Source organism: Salvelinus fontinalis, chromosome 19 (genome assembly GCF_029448725.1).
Source record: "Salvelinus fontinalis isolate EN_2023a chromosome 19, ASM2944872v1, whole genome shotgun sequence".
In the NCBI taxonomy this organism is placed as follows: Eukaryota; Metazoa; Chordata; class Actinopteri; order Salmoniformes; family Salmonidae; genus Salvelinus; species Salvelinus fontinalis.
In genome coordinates this window covers 10,391,398-10,411,962 of record NC_074683.1, presented here as the reverse complement: position 1 = coordinate 10,411,962, position 20,565 = coordinate 10,391,398, and the positions used below count along the sequence as shown (strand labels likewise).

The window sequence follows — 20,565 nt, the reverse complement described above, 5'->3', positions numbered from 1 at the left end:
TGACTGTAAGCCAATAATTCCAGTCAGAGAAAGTCATATTCCAGAGGAAATTGTGTTTTTCATGTTGAATACTAGTGAGGCATTCATTTAATTCCATTGAGATTTCTGTTCCCACAAACATTCTCATTGGACTGAAATCTATCTGCCTGGTCCAGGCAAAGCAGCCAATAACACCAGAGAGGATATGCAGACTCTGAGGGAGGAATTAGCTTGCTGCTTTCCTCTGAACTGGAAAAATACCAAGTCATCATCAACAGCTATGTTCCATACAAAATGTTCAGGTAACTGCACAAATAATGGAAACACTTGAGTAAATGAGGGATACAAAGTATATTGAAAGCAGTTGCTTCCTGTCATGTCTGCTCCTTCTCCCTCTAAGGCACCCAGGCTGCTCATTATGGCACACACCTGCGCCTCAGACTCACCTAGACTCCATCACCTCCCTGATTACCTTCCCTATATATGTCACTCCCTTTGGAACCTTCCCCAGGCATTATTGTTTCTGTTTCCTGTCTGCGTTTCTTGTTTTGTTCATTAAATTATGCACTCCCTGAACTTGCTACCCAGCGCACTCATTACACTTCCACACAGGTGTGGCTCCTGAGTTAATTAAGCAATTAACATCCCATCAGGCTTAGGGTCATGTATAAAAATGCTGGACAGGTCATTATTTTGGCTACCATGGCTATGCCCCCATAGGATAACAATGCCCCCATCCCCAGGGCACGAGTGGTCACCGAATGGTTTGATGAGCAAATGATGTAAACCATATGCCCTGGCTGTCTCAGTCACCAGATCTCAGCCCAACTGAACATTTATGGGAGATTCTGGAGCGGTGCCTGAGACAGCATTTTCTACAACCATCAACAAAACACCAAATGATGGAATTTCTCTGGAAGAATGGTGCCACATCCCTCCAATAGAGATCCAGCCACTTGTAGAATCTATGCCAATGTGCACTGAAGCTGTTCTGGCTCAACACCCTATTAAAACACTTTGTTGGTGTTTCCTTTATTTTGGCAGTTACCTGTACATGTTCAAAGGAAGTAAGCGGTGGAAGCTGTATGGTGGAATCACTAAATTCAACAAGTCTTGTTCTCTTCAGTGCCATTGTCCCAATGTTCAATCTTAACATTCCATAAGTGAAGTTTACTTTTGTACGGTTGTTAAAGTTCTCCATCTAACCATGTTTTTTTGGTTTTGCTCTCATCTCTATGTAGCGGGATGATGTCCCTGTGTGAACCACGCTCAATCTCCCCTCCGCTGGTTTGAGTTCCTGCTCTCTGTCAGGGGCCCGCCTGCTGATTCCTCCCCGACACCACGTCACGTAGAGGGCGATGCGGCGGTTTGTCTACTGTAAGGTGGTGCTGACCACTTCGCTGGTCTGGGTGCTGGTGGATGTCTTCCTGTTGCTCTACTTCAGTGAATGTAACAAATGTGACGACAGGAAGGATCGCTCAATGCTCCCTGCTCTGAGAGGTGAGCCCTGAATTGAATAAACTTTATTAATCCCACAGGGGGAAATTGGATTTGTCACCAGCAAGACACAATAATGCATACTTCAGACACACACAGACAGAGCACTGATGGCTGGTGAAGCAAGCACAACTCATAACTTCTATAGAAGCCAATGGATTCAATAGAATAGACTTTTCTCTGTAGATATGGGTTGGTGGCCCTGCGAAGCAGTCACCATGACAGATTTGCCAACTCCACACAGTAATCCAATACAAATGAACACTATTCTTGTGTTATTACATTGCTATTACTTTGGGGGAAAGTTTGGAGAACAAATACCACAGTAAACTTCAAAGAAAAGCAATGGAGTTACAATGTTAAATCTCAGACTGAGTGCACAATTAAGATACATTTGTTCCCTTGAGAGTGTAAACCATGGTTAAGACTCAGATCCATGGTTCAGGGCTGTTTCTAGCATTTTTTTAGCTAATTTCCTGCAGTTCAACACATTTTGACATGGGATGTATTGGAATTTTTTCAGTTCTAAAGTAAATGTTCTGCCATTCTACACATTTTGCCATGACTGAGTGAGAGTCTGAGTGAGAGTAACTAACACAATCATTATGGGACCCCTGGAGGTCAGGGCCCTTGGGCAGGTGCCTTGCATGTAATTCGGCCATGATTATTACAAGGTTTAGATAGCTGGGTAGACTAACTTATAAAATGTTAGCTGACATGGACTAATTGAGTGACTGTCAGTACCTGACATAACAAGAGGAAAACTGATGATGCACTACCAAATTTTGAAATTGCTCGTTGTGTATTCTACTATCCTCACTAACAGTACGTTGAGGCCCTTACTTCCTGGTTGGGGGTCCCTAGTGGCAGCGGTTCCCTAAGTGTATGTTTATGTCACTTGTGCCTAGAAACAGCACTGCCCTAGTTGATCAAACTTATCCACAGGAGTGTTCTTTCCTTCTTTGGCCCAGCATTTCCTTACATGCCCTTTCCAGTAAGCAAGTTGTAGAGAAACTCCAGAAAGAAGCTACAAATCTATGTGGCCTTCTGGATTCCAGACTAATTTCCATCACAACAGTGCCTGACGTTACATACGATTTACTTATGCTCTTAGTTTAATTTAAATGGTGTTAGCCGATTTGATACATGTGCTCGGCCTTGAGTTCTTTTCAGACTCTAAATATATCAGTGTAAGCTTTTGGGGGAATGGATGGCTTAGTGCTTTGGCAGTCTGTCACCCATTCTCTGATTCACTGTTGCTTTAAGAGTCTCCAATGAACATCATCAAGTTGATTTGGTTGGCTAATGGTCTTTGATCTTTTTATCACAATGTTAATTTTATTTAGCTTAGGCCTTTTTTGCAATTCTTAAAGGAATAGTTCACCAATATGTAATTTTGTAATTTGATTGAATCCCTTTAACCCAGTACATTTATGACTAGTAGATTGAAATACTACAGTTTCTGTGTAGTATTGTATATTTGATATTTCCTCGTTATGTTGAGATCACAACTTATTTATCTCATGATCACGACCTAACAAAAGTTGCTTTGTCGTTATCACAAGATAATTACTTTATGATCATGACACAACAAAAGATGTTCCCTTTCAGTCAGTCAACTTTAGTACAAAATACTATGGGGAGTCGCACTCTCGCGACTTTGGTTGAAAGATCTACATGCCTTGTTATGCCTGACAAATCCACACCTCCCTGGAAGCCCCGCCTTCCACAGTTGATAAGCGCGAGGCACTGATTAATTCCTTTAATTATTCCGCTCTTCCCCTCTGTGAACAGGAATGATTCACGCTACTAAAACAAGCAATTGGAAAAGGAGACTGTCTTAGGTTGTGCCAACGAAACTGTCCCATAGTGGTAGAGCGTGCTCACCCTCTGGACGTTGTGCTAAAGGTTGTACTTGTTCTCATACATTTTCTAATCACAAACAATTAATTATTCTTCAATTTGCTGTTGCAATGAGTAAAATGTCTAAGAAAACGACCAAGACGACGATGGCTAAGCCGGGTTCGGGGTCGAAATCATGCCCCCAGTCATCGGTTGTCGTGGAAATTACCACTAAGGACTCCAAGTCAAAGTTAAATAAACAGATCTTTATTATCACGGTCAGAGAGGTTACACTAAACTTAATACTCAAACTACAAGTCTGTCAGAAGCTTTGAAGGGATGCTCTCCCTTCAGCACTCTTTATACTCATGCACAAACTAGGCATCTTTGCTCTCAGGGTGCAATAAGCTGATCATGACCTTGCACACAGTTTCTAGGTGTTGGGCCAAAGTAACAATGTGTTCCCTTCTTTCTGTTCTTCTATCAGTCCCATCCCTAAGAGCAGTCACAGAACATCCTAACACAATAACATGAAACAATACGGTATATGTAGTCACGCATTTGCAGTGACACAGAGGACACTAAAAATGTCTTTCCTTTTCTGGATGCCGGTACCTCAGCTGGGACCAATCTGCAGGAAGCAGAGATGGATTGGATGGTCGGAGCAGATGCCTTGTCTGCCTGGGCGTGGGGTATGCGGTGGCTGCCTTGGTGTGGGGTTTGCGGTGGCTGCCTTGGTGTGGGGTTTGCGTTGGCTGCCTGGGCGTGGGGTATGCGGTGGCAGCCTGGGCGTGGGGTATGCGGTGGCTGCCTGGCTCCTGTGCGCTCTGTCGCCAGTTACGGGAGGCTACTCGAGGTGCACAGGGTTTGCGTGCACCTTCGATGAAAAAGCAGCCCCCCGAGCACTTGGCTGGAGTAACCCCCGGAGCGAGGGGCCTTGGTACGGGTCTGAGTGACCAGTGCTCCCCTCCGCAAAAACAGTACTGTGACAACAGTGCCTCCACGTTTGTTAAACGGGGTACTACATCAGCCATTGCCAGAACCCCCTGTGTCCGTAAAGGAGGGGGGCTTCATGCAGGCTATACAGTTACCCTCGTTCCGGTGTTCAAGGGGTATATCAATCTCCCCAGGGTGAGCGTAACAAGTTGGGTCACTGTCCACAAGGGGGTGCACCTCCCGCATAGGTGGCTCATTACTGGGATTCATTGCGGATTCCTGCCTTTACCTCACTATTTTTATTTATTTATTTCACCTTTATTTAACCAGGTAGGCTAGTTGAGAACAAGTTCTCATTTACAACTGCGACCTGGCCAAGATAAAGCATAGCAGTGTGAACAGACAACACAGAGTTACACATGGAGTAAACAATAAACCAGTCAATAACACAGTAGGGGGAAAAAATGAGTCTGTATACATTGTGTGCAAGAGGCATGAGGAGGTAGGCAATAAATAGGCCATAGGAGCGACTAATTACAATTTAGCAGATTAACACTGGAGTGATAAATCATCAGATGATCATGTGCAAGTAGAGATACTGGTGTGCAAAAGAGCAAAAAAGTAAATAAATAAAAACAGTAAGGGGATGAGGTAGGTAAATTGGGTGGGCTGTTTACAGATGGACTATGTACAGCTGCAGCGATCGGTTAGCTGCTCAGATAGCAGATGTTTAAAGTTGGTGAGGGAAATAAGTCTCCAACTTCAGCGATTTTTGCAATTCTTTCCAGTCACAGGCAGCAGAGAACTGGAAGGAAAGGCGGCCAAATGAGGTGTTGGCTTTTGGGATGATCAGTGAGATATACCTGCTGGAGCGCGTGCTACGGGTGGTTGTTGTTATCATGACCAGTGAACGGAGATAAGGCGGAGCTTTACCTAGCATGGACTTATAGATGACCTGGAGCCAGTGGGTCTGGCGATGAATAGGTAGCGAGGGCCAGCCGACTAGAGCATACAGGTTGCAGTGGTGGGTGGTATAAGGTGTTTTAGTAACAAAACGGATGGCACTATGATAAACTGCATCTAGTTTGCTGAGTAGAGTATTGGAAGCTATTTTGTAGATGACATCGCCAAAGTCGAGGATCGGTAGGATAGTCAGTTTTACTAGGGTAAGTTTGGCGGCGTGAGTGAAGGAGGCTTTGTTGCGAAATAGAAAGCCGATTCTTGATTTGATTTTGGATTGGAGATGTTTAATATGAGTCTGGAAGGAGAGTTTACAGTCTAGCCAGACACCTATGTATTTATAGATGTCCACATATTCTAGGTCGGAACCGTCCAGGGTGGTGATGCTAGTCGGGCGGGCGGGTGCAGGCAGCGAACGGTTGAAAAGCATGCATTTGGTTTTATTAGCGTTTAAGAGCAGTTGGAGGCCACGGAAGGAGTGTTGTATGGCATTGAAGCTCGTTTGGAGGTTAGATAGCACAGTGTCCAAGGAAGGGCCAGAAGTATACAGAATGGTGTCATCTGCGTAGAGGTGGATCAGGGAATCGCCGCAGCAAGAGCAACATCATTGATATATACAAAGAAAAGAGTCGGCCCGAGAATTGAACCCTGTGGTACCCCATAGAGACTGCCAGAGGACCGGACAACATGCCCTCCGATTTGACACACTGAACTCTGTCTGCAAAGTAGTTGGTGAACCAGGCAAGGCAGTCATCAGAAAAACCGAGGCTACTGAGTCTGCCGATAAGAATATGGTGATTGACAGTCGAAAGCCTTGGCCAGGTCGATGAAGACGGCTGCACAGTACTGTCTTTTATCGATGGCGGTTTTGATATCATTTAGTACCTTGAGCGTGGCTGAGGTGCACCCGTGACCGGCTCGGAAACCGGATTGCACAGCGGAGAAGGTACGGTGGGATTCGAGATGGTCAGTGATCTGTTTATTAACTTGGCTTTCGAAGACCTTAGATAGGCAAGGCAGGGCAGGATGGATATAGGTCTGTAACAGTTTGGGTCCAGGGTGTCTCCCCCTTTGAAGAGGGGGATGATCCCGGCAGCTTTCCAATCCTTGGGGATCTCAGACGATATGAAAGAGAGGTTGAACAGGCTGGTAATAGGGGTTGCGACAATGGCGGCGGATAGTTTCAGGGGGGGGGGGGGCGGAGCTGTTGGCCAAGGTTGTAGCCAGGTGGAAGGCATGGCCAGTCGTTGAAAAATGCTTGTTGAAGTTTTCGATTATCATGGATTTATCGGTGGTGACCGTGTTACCTAGCCTCAGTGCAGTGGGCAGCTGGGAGGAGGTGCTCTTGTTCTCCATGGACTTTACAGTGTCCCAAAACTTTTTGGAGTTAGAGCTACAGGATGCAAATTTCTGCTTGAAAAAGTTAGCCTTTGCTTTCCTGACTGACTGCGTGTATTGGTTCCTGACTTCCCTGAACAGTTGCATATCGCGGGGACTATTCGATGCTATTGCAGTCTGCCACAGGATGTTTTTGTGCTGGTCGAGGGCAGTCAGGTCTGGAGTGAACCAAGGGCTATATCTGTTCTTAGTTCTGCATTTTTTGAACGGGGCATGCTTATCTAAGATGGTGAGAAAATTAAAAGAAAGAATGACCAGGCATCCTCAACTGACGGGATGAAGTCAATATCCTTCCAGGATACCCGGGCCAGGTCAATTAGAAAGGTCTGCTCGCAGAAGTGTTTTAGGGAGCGTTTGACAGTGATGAGGGGTGGTCGTTTGACCGCGGTCCCGTAGCGGATACAGGCAATGAGGCAGTGATCGCTGAGATCCTGATTGAAGACAGCAGAGGTGTATTTGGAGGGCAAGTTGATGAGGATAATGTCTATGAGGGTGCCCATGTTTACGGATTTAGGGTTGTACCTGGTGGGTTCCTTGATTATTTGTGTGAGATTGAGGGCATCTAGCTTAGATTGTAGGACTGCCGGGGGGTTAAGCATATCCCAGTTTAGGTCACCTAACAGAACAAACTTTGAAGCTAGATGGGGGGGCGATCAATCCACAAATGGTATCTAGGGCACAACTGGGAGCTGAGGAGGGGGGGGGGGGTCGGAAGCAGGCGGCAACAGTGAGAGACTTATTCCTGGAGAGATTCATTTTTAAAATGAGAAGTTCGAACTGTTTGGGTATGGACCTGGAAAGTATTACATTACTTTGTAGGCTATCTCTGCAGTAGATTTCAACTCCTCCCCCTTTGGCAGTTCTATCTTGACGGAAAATGTTGGTTGGGTATGGAAATCTCAGAATTTTTGGTGGCCTTCCTAAACCAAGATTCAGACACGGCAAGGACATCAGGGTTGGCAGAGAGTCAAACAAACTTAGGGAGGAGGCTTCTGATGTTGACATGCATGAAACCAAGGCTTTTTCGATCACAGAAGTCAACAAATGAGGGTGCCTGGGGACATGCAGGGACTGGGTTTACCTCCACATCACCCGAGGAACAGAGGAGGAGTAGGATGAGGGTGCGGCTAAAGGCTATCAAAACTGGTCGCCTAGAGCGTTGGGGACAAAGAATAAAAGGAGCAGATTTCAGGGCATGGTAGAATAGATTCAGGGCATAATGTATAGACAGGGGTATGGTGGGGTGCGGGTACAGCGGAGGTAAGCCAAGGCACCGGGTGATAAGAGAGATTGTATCTCTGGACATGCTGGTTATAATGGGTGAGGTCACCGCATGTGTGGGAGGTGGGACAAAGGAGGTGTCAGAGGTGAAGAGTGGAACTAGGGGCTCCATTATAAACTAAAACAATGATAACTAACCTGAACAACAGTATACAAGGCATATTGACATTTGAGAGAGACATACAGCGAGGCATAAAGTAATCACAGGTATTGATTGGGAGAGCTAGCTAAGACAACAGGTGAGACAGCAATAGCTAATCAGCTAACAGCTAACACAACAGCAGGTAAAATGGCGATGACTAGGCAGAGAGGGTCCGAATAACTACACCCAGAGCCTGAGTTCGCGGCTGGGGCTGACAGATAAAAAAAATAAACAGAATGGAGTACCGTGAATTAATGGACAGTCCAGCAGGCATCAGCTATGTAGCCAAGTGATCATAGGGTCCAGGGGGCAGCAGTAGATGGAACAGGGAAGCTACTACGCTACCACACGGGCGACACAGCGTTTAATGTTAGTAGCCCGGGGCTAGTAGGTGCGTCTGCTCCGACGGAGGCCGGTTGAAGGCACAGCGGATGGAGTATTCGTCGGCAGACCAGTCGTGGTAGTGTGGCGGGGCGCCGTGTCGACAGAGGATCCAAGCCAGATGGCGAAAGAGGTATTGTCGAATTTAGTTTGCTAGCCGGGAGATGCGCCTGGCTCACGGCTAACTGGTGCTAGCTTCGTGGCAGGGGCATTAGCCACTAGCTAGCTGTGAAGATCAGAAGTGGTGGTCCAGGGATTACGGTAGGAATCCGGCGTTGTAGTGGAGAGATGGTCCAATACTGGTAGATTGGCGAGTATTATCCAGGCTAAAAAACAGTGCAGAAGGTAAAAGCCGCTAGCAGTGGCTAACAATGACTAAATAGCTTGTAGCTAATTAGCTTCTGGTGGTTCTTGAATGTGTTCTAAAATTAAAAATAATAGCGATTCCGTATCACATTGGGTGAGGTAGGTTACCGGAAGGTATAATCGAATTAAAATGGAAAAGAGTGAAAATAAAATTGAAATATATACAAAAAAGAAGAAAAATACAAAAGTACGCGAGAGGACGAACAAAAACACGTCTTCACCGCTACGCCATCTTGAATGAGCTCCTTTAGCACCTTGGACCTAGTCCCTATGTGATACAGGTTATGGACGATTAGTTGTTGGAAGTGGAGTCGAGGGAACGAGCAGGGTTAGACATCATCACGCTATTATCCTACATGTAGTCTCTCTGGTTCATATGAGCACCCAAATGAGCTGTCTGTCTCCAGCTCAACACTTTTCATTCCTAGGAATTAGATATAATTTCAAAGAGACGAGGTCCATTTTCCAGAGCTGTCTGTCCCATTCCCAGCTAGGTTACAAGGTGCTTTATCCCCAGTACCTATGTACAGGTCGGCAGGGTAACCTCCATGTTAAAAATAAATTCCCTGGCTCGCCGTTGGCGTTCCAATTCATCCCAAAGGTGTTCGATGGGGTTGAGGTCAAGGCTCTGTGCAGGCCAGTCAAGTTCTTTCACACCGATCTCGACAAACCATTTCTGTATGGACCTCACTTTGTGCACGGGGGCATTGTCACGCGGAAACAGGAAAGGGCCTTCCCCAAACTGTTACCAAAGTTGGAAGCACAGAATCATCTAGAATGTCATTGTACTTTACTGGAACTAAGGGGCCTAGCCCGAACCATGAAAAACAGCCCCAGACCATTATTCCTCCTCCACCAAACTTTACAGTTGGCATTATGCATTCGGGCAGGTAACGTTCACCTGGCATCCGCCAAACCCAGATTCGTCAGTCGGACTGCCAGATGGTGACGCACAATTCATTACTCCAGAGCACGCGTATCCACTGCTCCAGAGTCCAATGGCGACGAGCTTTACACCACTTCAGCCGACGCTTGGCATTGCCCATGGTGATCTTTGGCTTTGGCTGCTCGGCCATGGAAACCCATTTCATGAAGCTCCCGATGAACAGTTATTGTGCTGATGTTGCTTCCAGAGGCAGTTTGGAACTCAGTGAGTGTTGAAACCGAGGACACTTGGCGGTCCCGTTCTGTGAGCTTGTGTGGCCTACCACTTTGCGGATTAGCCGTTGTTGCTCCTAGATGCTTCCACTTCACAATAACAGCACTTACAGTTGACCAGGGCAGCTCTAGCATGGCAGACATTTTACAAACTGACTTGTTGGAAAGTTGGCATCCTATGACGGTGCCACATTGAAAGTGACTGAGCTTTTCAGTAAGGCCGTTTTACTGCCAATGTTTGTCTATGGTGATTGCATGGCTGTGTGCTTGATTTTATTCTCCTGTCAGCAACGGGTGTGGCTGAAATAGCCGAATCCACTAATTTGAAGGTGTGCCCACATAGTTTTGTATGTATAGTGTATGCTGTCTCAAGAAGCAGGCAATCTGAGTGGTACCTACTTCAACTGTAGGATGAGCTATGTTGAGAAAGTGTAAGCAGTGTAAGTACTAAGCCAGCGGTGTCAAACTAAATTCCTGGAGGACCATGTGTGTACTGGCTTTTGTTTCTTTCAATTCGTGACCAATTAAAACCTAAAAACCAAGTAAGGGGAGTTCCTAACTAATCAATGACCTTAATTCATCAATCAAGTACAAGGGAGGATTGCAAACCCACAGACACTTGGCCTTCCAGGAATTGAATTTGACACCAATTGAGAGTGAGTTCACTGTAAGTGCTATCCCTGAAACAAACAGTAGAAGTGCATTGTTGTACTGTTATGCAGTGGATTTGGGCTTGGGCTCTTGTGATCCCCTGCCCAGTAGGATCTGCACGAATACATGTCCTGCCAACTGGGTCAAACAGGGAAGCAAGGGAGAGAGAGGAAGGACAGGAGGAGGAGGGGAGCTGCCCCCAAAACACAGCATCTGCATTGAGTGTCCAAAACATTATGAACACCTGCTCTTTCTATGACATAGACTGACCAGGTGAATCCAGGTGAAAGCTATGATCCCTTATTGATGTCACTTGTTAAATCCTCTTCAATCAGTGTAGATGAAAGGGAGGAGACAGGTTAAAGAAGGATTTTAAAGCCTTGAGACATGGATTGTGTATATAGGCCATTCAGAGGGTGAATGGGGAAGAGAAAATATTTAAGTGCCTTTGAGTATGGTAGGTGCCAGGCGCACCGGTTTGTGTCAAGAACTGCAACAATGCTGGGGTTTACACTCAACAGTTTCCTTTGTGTATCAAAAATGGTCCACCACCCAAAGGACATCAAGCCAATGTGGCACAACTGTGGGAAGCTTTGGAGTCAACATGGGCCTGCATCCCTGTGGAATGCTTTCAACACCTTGTAGAGTCCATGGCCCGAAGAAATGAGGACGTTCTTTGGGGGGTTCATGTTTTTATACTCAGTGTAGGACCGAAATGGAAGCCTATTCCCTTTATAGTGAGCACTACTTTTGGCCAGAGCCCTATGGTCCTTGGTGAAAAGTAGTGCACTATATAGGGACTAGGGTGCCATTTGAGATGCTCCCAGTCTCTAACTCACCAACCCTGAACAGGCCAAACTCCCCTTCCACTCTCTTCTGCAAAGTAAATTAAGCATAGAAATGGCTTGAGGATATGGGGAACTAAACTAAAATAATCAGATAATATAATCAGAGCCGGCTGCAGATCAATGTGATCTCCCACCTGGATTGAGCTTTTGCTCACTCTTTATAACCAGGCTTCCCTGCCTTTCTTTAGAGAATCAATGGGTCAAATTTGAGTCTGAAAATCACATTGGGAACTGTTAATGAAAACCAAGGAGTACAGTTATTATGAAATGGAAAACTAAATCTAAAATGATAACTTACATAGCAGCAGTTGCAATAAGCTCTTATCACTGTGGATTACAATACTGTACTCATGCTAGGAATGTGACAAATGGAAAACATTTCGTAACGTTTAAACAGCAACTTTTTCTAATCCGTTTTCCGTTAAAACAATTTTAAAATCCTAAAATTGCACATCAATTCACAATGCAGAATAATGGTCCTACCTATGAATTACCGCTAGGGCCTGGCAATGAAGTTGTGTCTACCGCGACCCCTTTCAGACGTAGAAGACAGTTACAGCTATTACTTTTCAGACAATTTTTAAAAAAGTGCTGCATCAGACGCGTATATGCTCCGGCATATAATGTTCTATTGTTTCCCTGACAACAAATACACATTGCTGATTGATGTCCTGCCATGTTGTTTATGGTGTTTTGTTTATGGTATGGTAGCTAGATGTGCTTTCGTTCTATTAAATGTCATGGTAAGTCGCGATATTTAACAAAGTACTTTTTCAAGTACTTTTTTTTTAGGAGAGCGGTGGTCTGTGCGCAGGCAGGCTATAATTGGCAGTAATGTTCGACTAGCAGTGATGGAAGTTAGTCCCGATTCAGAAGCGGCATTACTTTACAGACAAGTAAAATGCCGTTATTGTCTCCAGAGATTTCGTGTCAGCTTTTCAAAGCCGTAGTGTAGCCTACGGTAACACGGAACCCATTTTGTCCCCCTACACCAAACCCGACAATGACACGCAGGTTAAAATATCAAAACACACTCTGAACCAATGACATTAATTTGGGGACAGGTCGAAAAGCATTAAACATGTATTGCAATTTAGCTAGTTAGCTTGCACTTGCTAGCTAATTTGTCCTATTTAGCTAGCTTGGATATAAACATTGAGTTGTTATTTTACCTGAAATGCACAAGGTCTTCTACTCCAACAATTAATCCACACATAAAACGGCTTCTAGTTATCTCTCCTCCTTCCAGGTGTAACGGATGTGAAATGGCTAGTTAGTTAGCGGTGTTGCGCGCTAATAGCGTTTCAATCGGTGACTTCACTCGCTTTGAGACCCTGAAGTAGTGGTTCCCCTTGCTCTGCAAAAGCCTCCGCTTTCGTGGAGAGATGGGTAACGATGCTTCGTGGGTGACTGTTGTTGATGTGTGCAGAGGGTCCCTGGTTCGCGCCCGGGGCGGGGCGAGGGAACGGTCTAAAGTTATACTGTTACGCAGGCTTTTTCATCTTTGAAATTATATGGTGATCTGCATCTACACTTTTACCACGACAACCGGCAAAACATTTCGTTTTTCAATCACCCACGTGGTTATAACCAATGAGGAGATGGCACTTGGGTACCTGCTTCTATAACCCAATTAGGAGAATGGAGAGGCAGGACTTTCAGCGTGATCTGTGTCAGAAATAGGAATGACTTCTATTTTAGCCCTTGGCGTCGAAGACGCTCGTTGGTGCGCGCGAGCAGTGTGGGTGCAATAATTTAATAACACGTATTTTAAAATTTATTTTGCAACGCTCACGCACGCGACGTGTCCGGTCTGGTCAGCATGTAACAGATAATGACATGACGTAGCTGAGGCGCTTTCAATGGGCCACATAGCATTATATCTGAAAAAGGTAATCGATACAGGCTATACCGGTAGCTTTTTGTAATTTCATATTATTAAACAAATACACCCCCACCCACTCAGCAACAAAGAGTAGCAAACCTTTGCTCACAAGACTGGCCCGAAGATACCTCTGTATACCGGCAACATCGGCAACATCGGTATCATGAATAGCCTAACTAGGATAGTTAGGCTATTCACACTTGCATCATTAGCGAAGAGAAAGAGCAGGCAGGCCAGCACGAGAGAGGAGGGGCAGGCAGAACCATGCGCATACTGTATGTCTTGGTAATCTGCAATGCCTTAAATTGTCTTGCATGCCTCGCAAATTCACCAAAGTAGCCTACAGTTTGCCTCTTCCTCTCTGGTTTTATTTAAATAACACAACTTCCCCCAGGCCTTTATAGCCATATACACTACTTAGGCTATAAAATGTAGAAAATGGATAATAATGTTTTGTCATAACTGCGCTATGTTTTTCTTAACATTAAGGATTCATTTAAACGTTCACACCCCTAATTCATACTTATTTTTCAATTTAAAATGCATATTTAATAACTCACAAAAGTTAGGCTAATTGATCTCCATTATTTATGTCCCCCCCAAAACTAAAGATATGGTTCACAGGAAACAGGATTGATAGAGCACTCTTGTTTTAGCTCAACACTATTGCGCATGTCTCTATAGACCCACTATATATGAGGGTGAAGACCCTATAATACAATTTCAGACAAAGTCACTGGACAGGACTAGGGCATAAGACATGGGCCTTAGAATAGAGTTACTGTTGTCGTGGCCCATGTCGGGGTCAGTGATGTGTTTGTTGGGCTGAAGAGCCAGAGAAAGGGAAGATACCAAAGTCTTGTTATTTCTAATCCCGAGGATACTATTGAGCAGAGGGGTATGCTACAAAGCAGAATCAATAAGTTACAGTAGCCAGCTAATTTGCCTAAATATTCTGAAATAGCTTTACATTTTTTACAAAGAAAAGATGGAAATGGGCTTGGTCTAATTGACTCAACAACCAAAACCACATTACATTTTAGCTTTCTTAATGAACCTGAAAATCTGTAGATATTGTTGGTCGTTTATCAAAGTAAGCTGGCTAACTCATTAATTCTGCTTTGTAGTATACCCCTCCGTTCACTTGAACTTGTGAGGATACTGTACATGTTTTCGTTTAGAAATCACAAGACATTCACCTGAATATTCTCTCTCTCTCTGAATTGTTCCGCATGGAAATCACTCTGCTTGAGATTATTGGAGAGCGGAGCATAAATCAACAGAGGTTATTTACCTTTGGATCATTGTGAAGCGGTGTAGAGCGGTATGCAACAGATGCAGCTCGGGATGGTGTCGCTGTTCTCAAAGCTCTAATGGATCCTTAGTAACGCTGAGTGATCAGATATATGAGCTGAAATTTCTTAACGGCAGAGGGCAGCTGTTATAATGAGCTCTCACTCCTTCATCAATGACAGAGAGCCCTAAATCTCTGGACAAATATGGGATTTTCCAACAGACCTAGATGATACTTGACATTTTAGTCTTTGAGCAGACCTTATCCTCAGCGATTTACAGTTAGTGCATTCATCATAAGTCAGGTGAGACAACCACATATCAGAGTCATAGCAAGTACATTTTTCCTAAATTAAGGGGTTATCAGCAAAGTCTGTGCTAGTAGGAAATGGAAATGTAATGTAAAAAATTTTTTTTTTTTAAATCAGGAGGGCAGGGGGCATGACTGTATGGCAAAAGTAGTCAGGGTCGGACTACCGCATTTGGGGCCCCGGGGCACCGACGTTTTGGGGGTAAAACGGCTAACACATTTTGTCTTGATAAAAAGTGCAATTTTATAATGCTATTCTACACATTTTGCCACGAGGCTCAGAGAGAATTTAGCAGTTTTAAAGCAAATTTCCTCCAGGGGGCCCATAACCTTAAAACATGTAATTGCTTGTGGGCCCACTGGAGGTCGGGGGTCCCGGGGCACATGCCCTGTGTGCCTGTTCGGTAATCCGGCCCTGAGAATAGTAGCATGGTTAATGGATACAGAATACTTGGGGAAGCTGCGCCAGTGTCTGACTGATCAGCATTTCATTTGCTGTTTGGGACATTTTAATGGCCTAAGCATTCAAAGCCTGATAATGTGGCCATAATCTCCAACTGATCTGAGGCCAGTCTTTCTCTCTTAGACACACTCTATACCATGGTTCATTTGCTCACGGTTCATTTTAAGTTCATGGTCTTTCCACAGTACTGTACCTTTATTAATAGATACAATAAAATAGATCTAGCTGCATTTAACAGATTTCTTTCATCTTATTCGGTAGCTGGAATTGTATGTGTGACTTTCCACTCCCATTGAAATAACTGTGAAATCACATAAAAAGTAACATTTCTCCCCATTGTATTGCAGCGGTCATATTGCGGACCCACGAGGGCCCAGGGGAGATGGGGAAGGCGGTGGTTATCGCAAAGGACGAGCAGGAGAAAATGAAGGAGCTCTTTAAGATTAACCAGTTCAATCTGATGGCCAGCGACATGATTGCGCTCAACAGGAGTCTGCCGGATGTGAGACTGGACGGGTGAGTGAGCTTGACCTTTTCCCAGACACACACTGTGAATCGCACTACTGACCCCTTTACTCGGCACGGCACGCACCACCCACTTTAACAACGCTGTAACCTTCCACCGCTACCTCTCAGAAGCTTTGATACCGGTGAGACCGAGTCTCAAGTCGAGTCCCAAGTAGAACGGGTCGTGTCTCGAGTCGTGTATTCTAAGAGCAAGTCAAGACAAGTTGAGTCACAAGTTTTTTCCAAGTCAAGTCTCAAGATAAGTAAAAGAAACAAATCTATATGTGCAATGACTTGTTCAACTACTAATCTCTGTCTGTTTTTTGAGGCAACCAGACAGCCCTTTTCATAATTTTTTCTACAACACATTTTGGTTATGTAATTGTAAAATAGGTACCTTGCAGTAGTAGTAAGGGAATGACATCAGCAAAAGGCAAGACAGGTTGACATGCTCAGTGTAGATTTATTTACAGGTCTTGGCAGTCCAATGGTGAAAGCGAAATACCATACAAAATATGAGTAGATTTACCAAATATACACCGGAAATAGCCCAAAGGATATAGCCTCATTATCAGGGTTAACCTGTCCTAACTGAATGAACACAGGTAGAGGGCAAAACTGAACAGCATCTGCTGGAGAAACCAAATCAAATCTGTCTAGCAGGACCTCAAACAGATACATGTGTGTATTAGCACTTGGCCCCTCCAAAGGACCATACAATTACCCATTACCCAATTGGCAATTACAACCTATAAACTGGTTCTATAATGTAAAAGGCATTTTCCACATCCATTGATACATTCGTCTTAATCAGATTTAATGATTCATAATGATATTTCCTCAGCATTCATACTTGGAACAATCATTTTCTCTTATTACATTTTACATTACATTTAAGTCATTTAGCAGACGCTCTTATCCAGAGCGACTTACAAGTACATACATTCATACTTTTTTGTTGTGTACTGGCCCCCCGTGGGAAACGAACCCACAACCCTGGCGTTGCACGCGCCATGCTCTACCAACTGAGCCACACGGGGCCACATTATTCAACGTACTGACTCAGAAAGCGTGGCGCACAGGCCACGTAGCGCACAGGCCAGGCAGCCTATTTCTATGTGCACTGAGGCGCACACACTCCTATTACGCATGAACAAAATGATAGAACCATAGGACACATGCTGCGTTCAAAACAACTGGGAACTGGGAACGCTGAAATCTCTCTGGGAACTCGGAACAAAACGAGCTTCGACTGGGAAAAGTAGTTTTGAAGGCTCATGCAAGGTTTACTTACCACTCTGAGGATAAAAAAAATGTATTGTATGAAACAGAAATTTTGAAGTGTTGCAATAAACAGTATGGGGATACCTAGTCAGTGTTACAACTGAATGCCTTCAACAGAAATGTGTCTAACGCATTTAATCCAACTGAATCAGAGAGGTGTGGGGGACTGCCTTAATCGACATCCACGGCGCCCGGGGAACAGTGGGTTAACTACCTTGCTCGGTGGCAGAACGACAGATTTTTACCTTGTCAGCCCGGGGATTCGATCCAGCAACCTTTCGGTTACTGGCCCAACGCTCTAACCACTTGGCTACCTGCTGCCCCCATGGGGATGGAATGCTACCAATTATTGTAAGATGGAAAATAGATTTACCACATATGCATTTAAACGAGTGAAATAATTTGTTTCTTAACTGACTTGCCTAGTTAAATAAAGGTGAAATAAAAATCAACAGCAAACATTTCAACAAGATGGCGCCTATGGTGCGTCTTCACCAGAGTAATAATACATTTTTGACATAGCAAAGACCATGATAGTAGTTGTTGTTTGATGCCCCCTTGCTGGTGAGCTTGCAAAGTAAACAGTTAATATTCTTGATCACCAAAACAATGTTTGGAGCTGCATATTTATTTATTATGGCAATCTTCTCTCCCTACAATTTGACATTTGCTCTGCACCTGATTCTATAGCTGTACAGCAAATCAGCAATCTTGCACGTTTTTTTGCAAGGGCAAGGCTGAGGTTACCATCTTGGGCTGCGTGGAGAGTAATCCAGGGAGACTCTAGTCTGTTGCCGCGTTCACGTGCTAGTCAGAACTAGGAAAATCTGAAATGTCATACTTGCTAATTAGTTGACCGTGGCATGTGTATAACTACAACCAGTTAGCAAGTCAGAAATGTCAGTTTCCTAGTTCAGACTAGCACGGCAACATATTCCTTTTATCAAAGGGCTGCCATTTTGGATCTACTTTCTGCCTTTTTTTACTCGTTGTTGTTTTAGTCTAGAGACTTCAGCTAAATTCAATTGAATTCAAGAAAGCACAGCTGACAGCACAATGTTGACAATAACAGCATGGGGTTCCTTTTAACATTAGGAGCAGCCGCAAGCAGAGTATTAACAGCAATAAGAGACTCTCTACCAAATAACTAAGATCCAACAGAACATTTTGATATAGTCCAGAACTAACCAATTTGTTAACTTTGATGAAAAATCCCTTTTAAGTCCTCGGATTCCTCAGAATTCATTGCATGATGTAACATGCTCTAATTCAATGATGGCTGGTGAGGGGGACTAGGGCCATAGTTTTGCCCCGGAATGGAACAGCATCTAACTCAGGGAAACCATGTGTTTGATGTTTTTCTATACCGTGCCATTCGTTCCGTTCCAGCGATTTACTATGAGCTCGTCCTCTGATTTTAAAGTGCCACCAGCCACCACTGCTCTAATTGAACAATATTAGACTTACTCTTTAGCCGTGTTGGATCCATCACAATCTTCGGTTGTTTACATCAGCCGTGACAGTCTGAATGGGAGAAGGGCTTTGTTTACTGTCACCCAAGACCTACTAGAGCTGGATAATGAAAACCCAAAGAGCAATTTGTGTGAAACATGACCCACATTCATCTTGAGCAGCTGATCTAGAGGCAGTCTCTCCTGGCGACATCGCCGTGATTCATGTTTATGTATTTCTACAGAACATTTCTTATCAACTGTTCTTTACAAAGTGCTCTGCGCTGCAGTCCAAGGTCTCTCATGTTGGAGGAAAATAGGAACATTTTCAATACAACAATATAAATAACGTAGTCAGTTGTGGAGGGAAATAAGAGGTTTGTTCAGTGGCTAGTTGCTAGCTACCCTGGTGCCCCAATTCTGTCAGTCTGTACTGTCACCCGTAGTGGGGCGAACGGGATAACCCTGCTTTCTGCTCCACCATATAGGGAATTTCATTTAACTCACTGTAGTCAAAGAGGTTGTTGCGGCTCTATATATTTGTTGTATTTTTAACTTATTTATGTTGGAGGGATCATACTCAAATGAGCTTTTTGTTATTGCTGATTTCGTTGACGTCATTGTTGTTATTGGGAATTTTTATTCTGACATCTGTTATTTTTGTTTTATTCTATTGAATATAAGGTTGTTGTCTGAAGTTCCCTATATGATCCCTGGTCAAAAGTAGTGCACTATGGAAGGAATAGGGTGCCATTTGGGATATAGCCTGTGTGTGTGGAGCAGCATGCAGATGAGCACACCATATAAAGTCTTGTCAATGTTGGTTTTGTTTTTCGAAGAGGTTTGTTTTGTTCCGGTGCTCTAATGTTCAACCGCGTATAGTAGGCTATACTGTATGTACAGAAATATCACACAACTATGCTCAGTCTTGATCAAATTCCACTGTAGACAAGTGTCAGGAGTAGCAGCACATTTGATCTCCTAACCAGAGCTCTCGTTGTCTGTCCATCAGTTGCAAGACCAAGGTGTACACGGACGATCTCCCCAACACCAGTATAGTGATTGTGTTCCACAACGAGGCGTGGAGCACCCTGCTCCGCACCGTCCACAGTGTCATCAACCGGTCGCCACGCCACCTACTGCAGGAGATCCTGCTGGTGGACGACGCCAGTGAGAGAGGTACTGTAGCTGGGTCCAGCCTAAACTTAAACCTTTCGGATGGGACGTTAAAACGGGTGTCCTGACTCTCTGTGGTCACTAAAAGATCCCATGGCATTTATCGTGAGAGTAGGGGTGTTAACCCTGGTGTTCTGGCTAAATTCCCAATCTGGCCCTCGTTATGGCCTCCTAATCATCTCCAGCTTCCAATTGGCTCATTCATCCCCCCTCCTCTCCTCTGTAACTATTCCACAGGTCATTGCTGTAAATGAGAATGTGTTCTCAGTCAACTTACCTAGTAAAATAAGGGTTAAATAAGTGTTAAATAAATGAAATAAACCCATCAACTCACTAGCTTTACTGAGTTTAAAGGGGCAATCTAGGATTAGTTCATGTAGTTCTTAGTATTGGTTCATAATATAACCAAATAATGAAGTTCTTCAGGAGTTTGAAGCATGTCCTCTTCTGTCAGACTTCTTGGGAAAGAAGCTGGAGAACTATGGTCGGACCCTGGAGGTTCCCGTGCGGGTCCTGCGGATGGAGCAGCGGACGGGGCTGATCCGGGCCAGGCTGAGGGGGGCTGCGGCCACACGGGGGCAGGTCATCACCTTCCTGGATGCCCACTGTGAGTGCACCATGGGCTGGCTGGAGCCTCTGCTGGCCAGGATCAAAGAGGACCGGTAAGGAGCTCAGTTTCACTACCACCGCTCAATGTAAATGGAACAGGCAGCAAAGGAGAAACATGGCGGTGCTGATGCTTGTCACAAATCATCTC

At 44.5% G+C, this 20,565-nt stretch overlaps 1 protein-coding gene across 3 annotated transcripts in view; it reads left to right on the top strand.

Moving 5' to 3' along the window:
- LOC129816345 (polypeptide N-acetylgalactosaminyltransferase 13-like) overlaps positions 1-20,565 on the top strand; it is an 80,653-nt gene that overhangs the window by 7,901 nt on the left and 52,187 nt on the right. For all 3 annotated transcript variants that reach the window (XM_055870728.1, XM_055870727.1, XM_055870726.1), the window contains exons 2-5: positions 1,221-1,479; positions 15,738-15,906; positions 19,645-19,811; positions 20,263-20,470. In XM_055870728.1, the coding sequence (XP_055726703.1) occupies positions 1,338-1,479; positions 15,738-15,906; positions 19,645-19,811; positions 20,263-20,470 (686 nt within the window). In that variant the 5' untranslated portion in view covers positions 1,221-1,337. The remainder of the gene's footprint in view (positions 1-1,220; positions 1,480-15,737; positions 15,907-19,644; positions 19,812-20,262; positions 20,471-20,565) is intronic.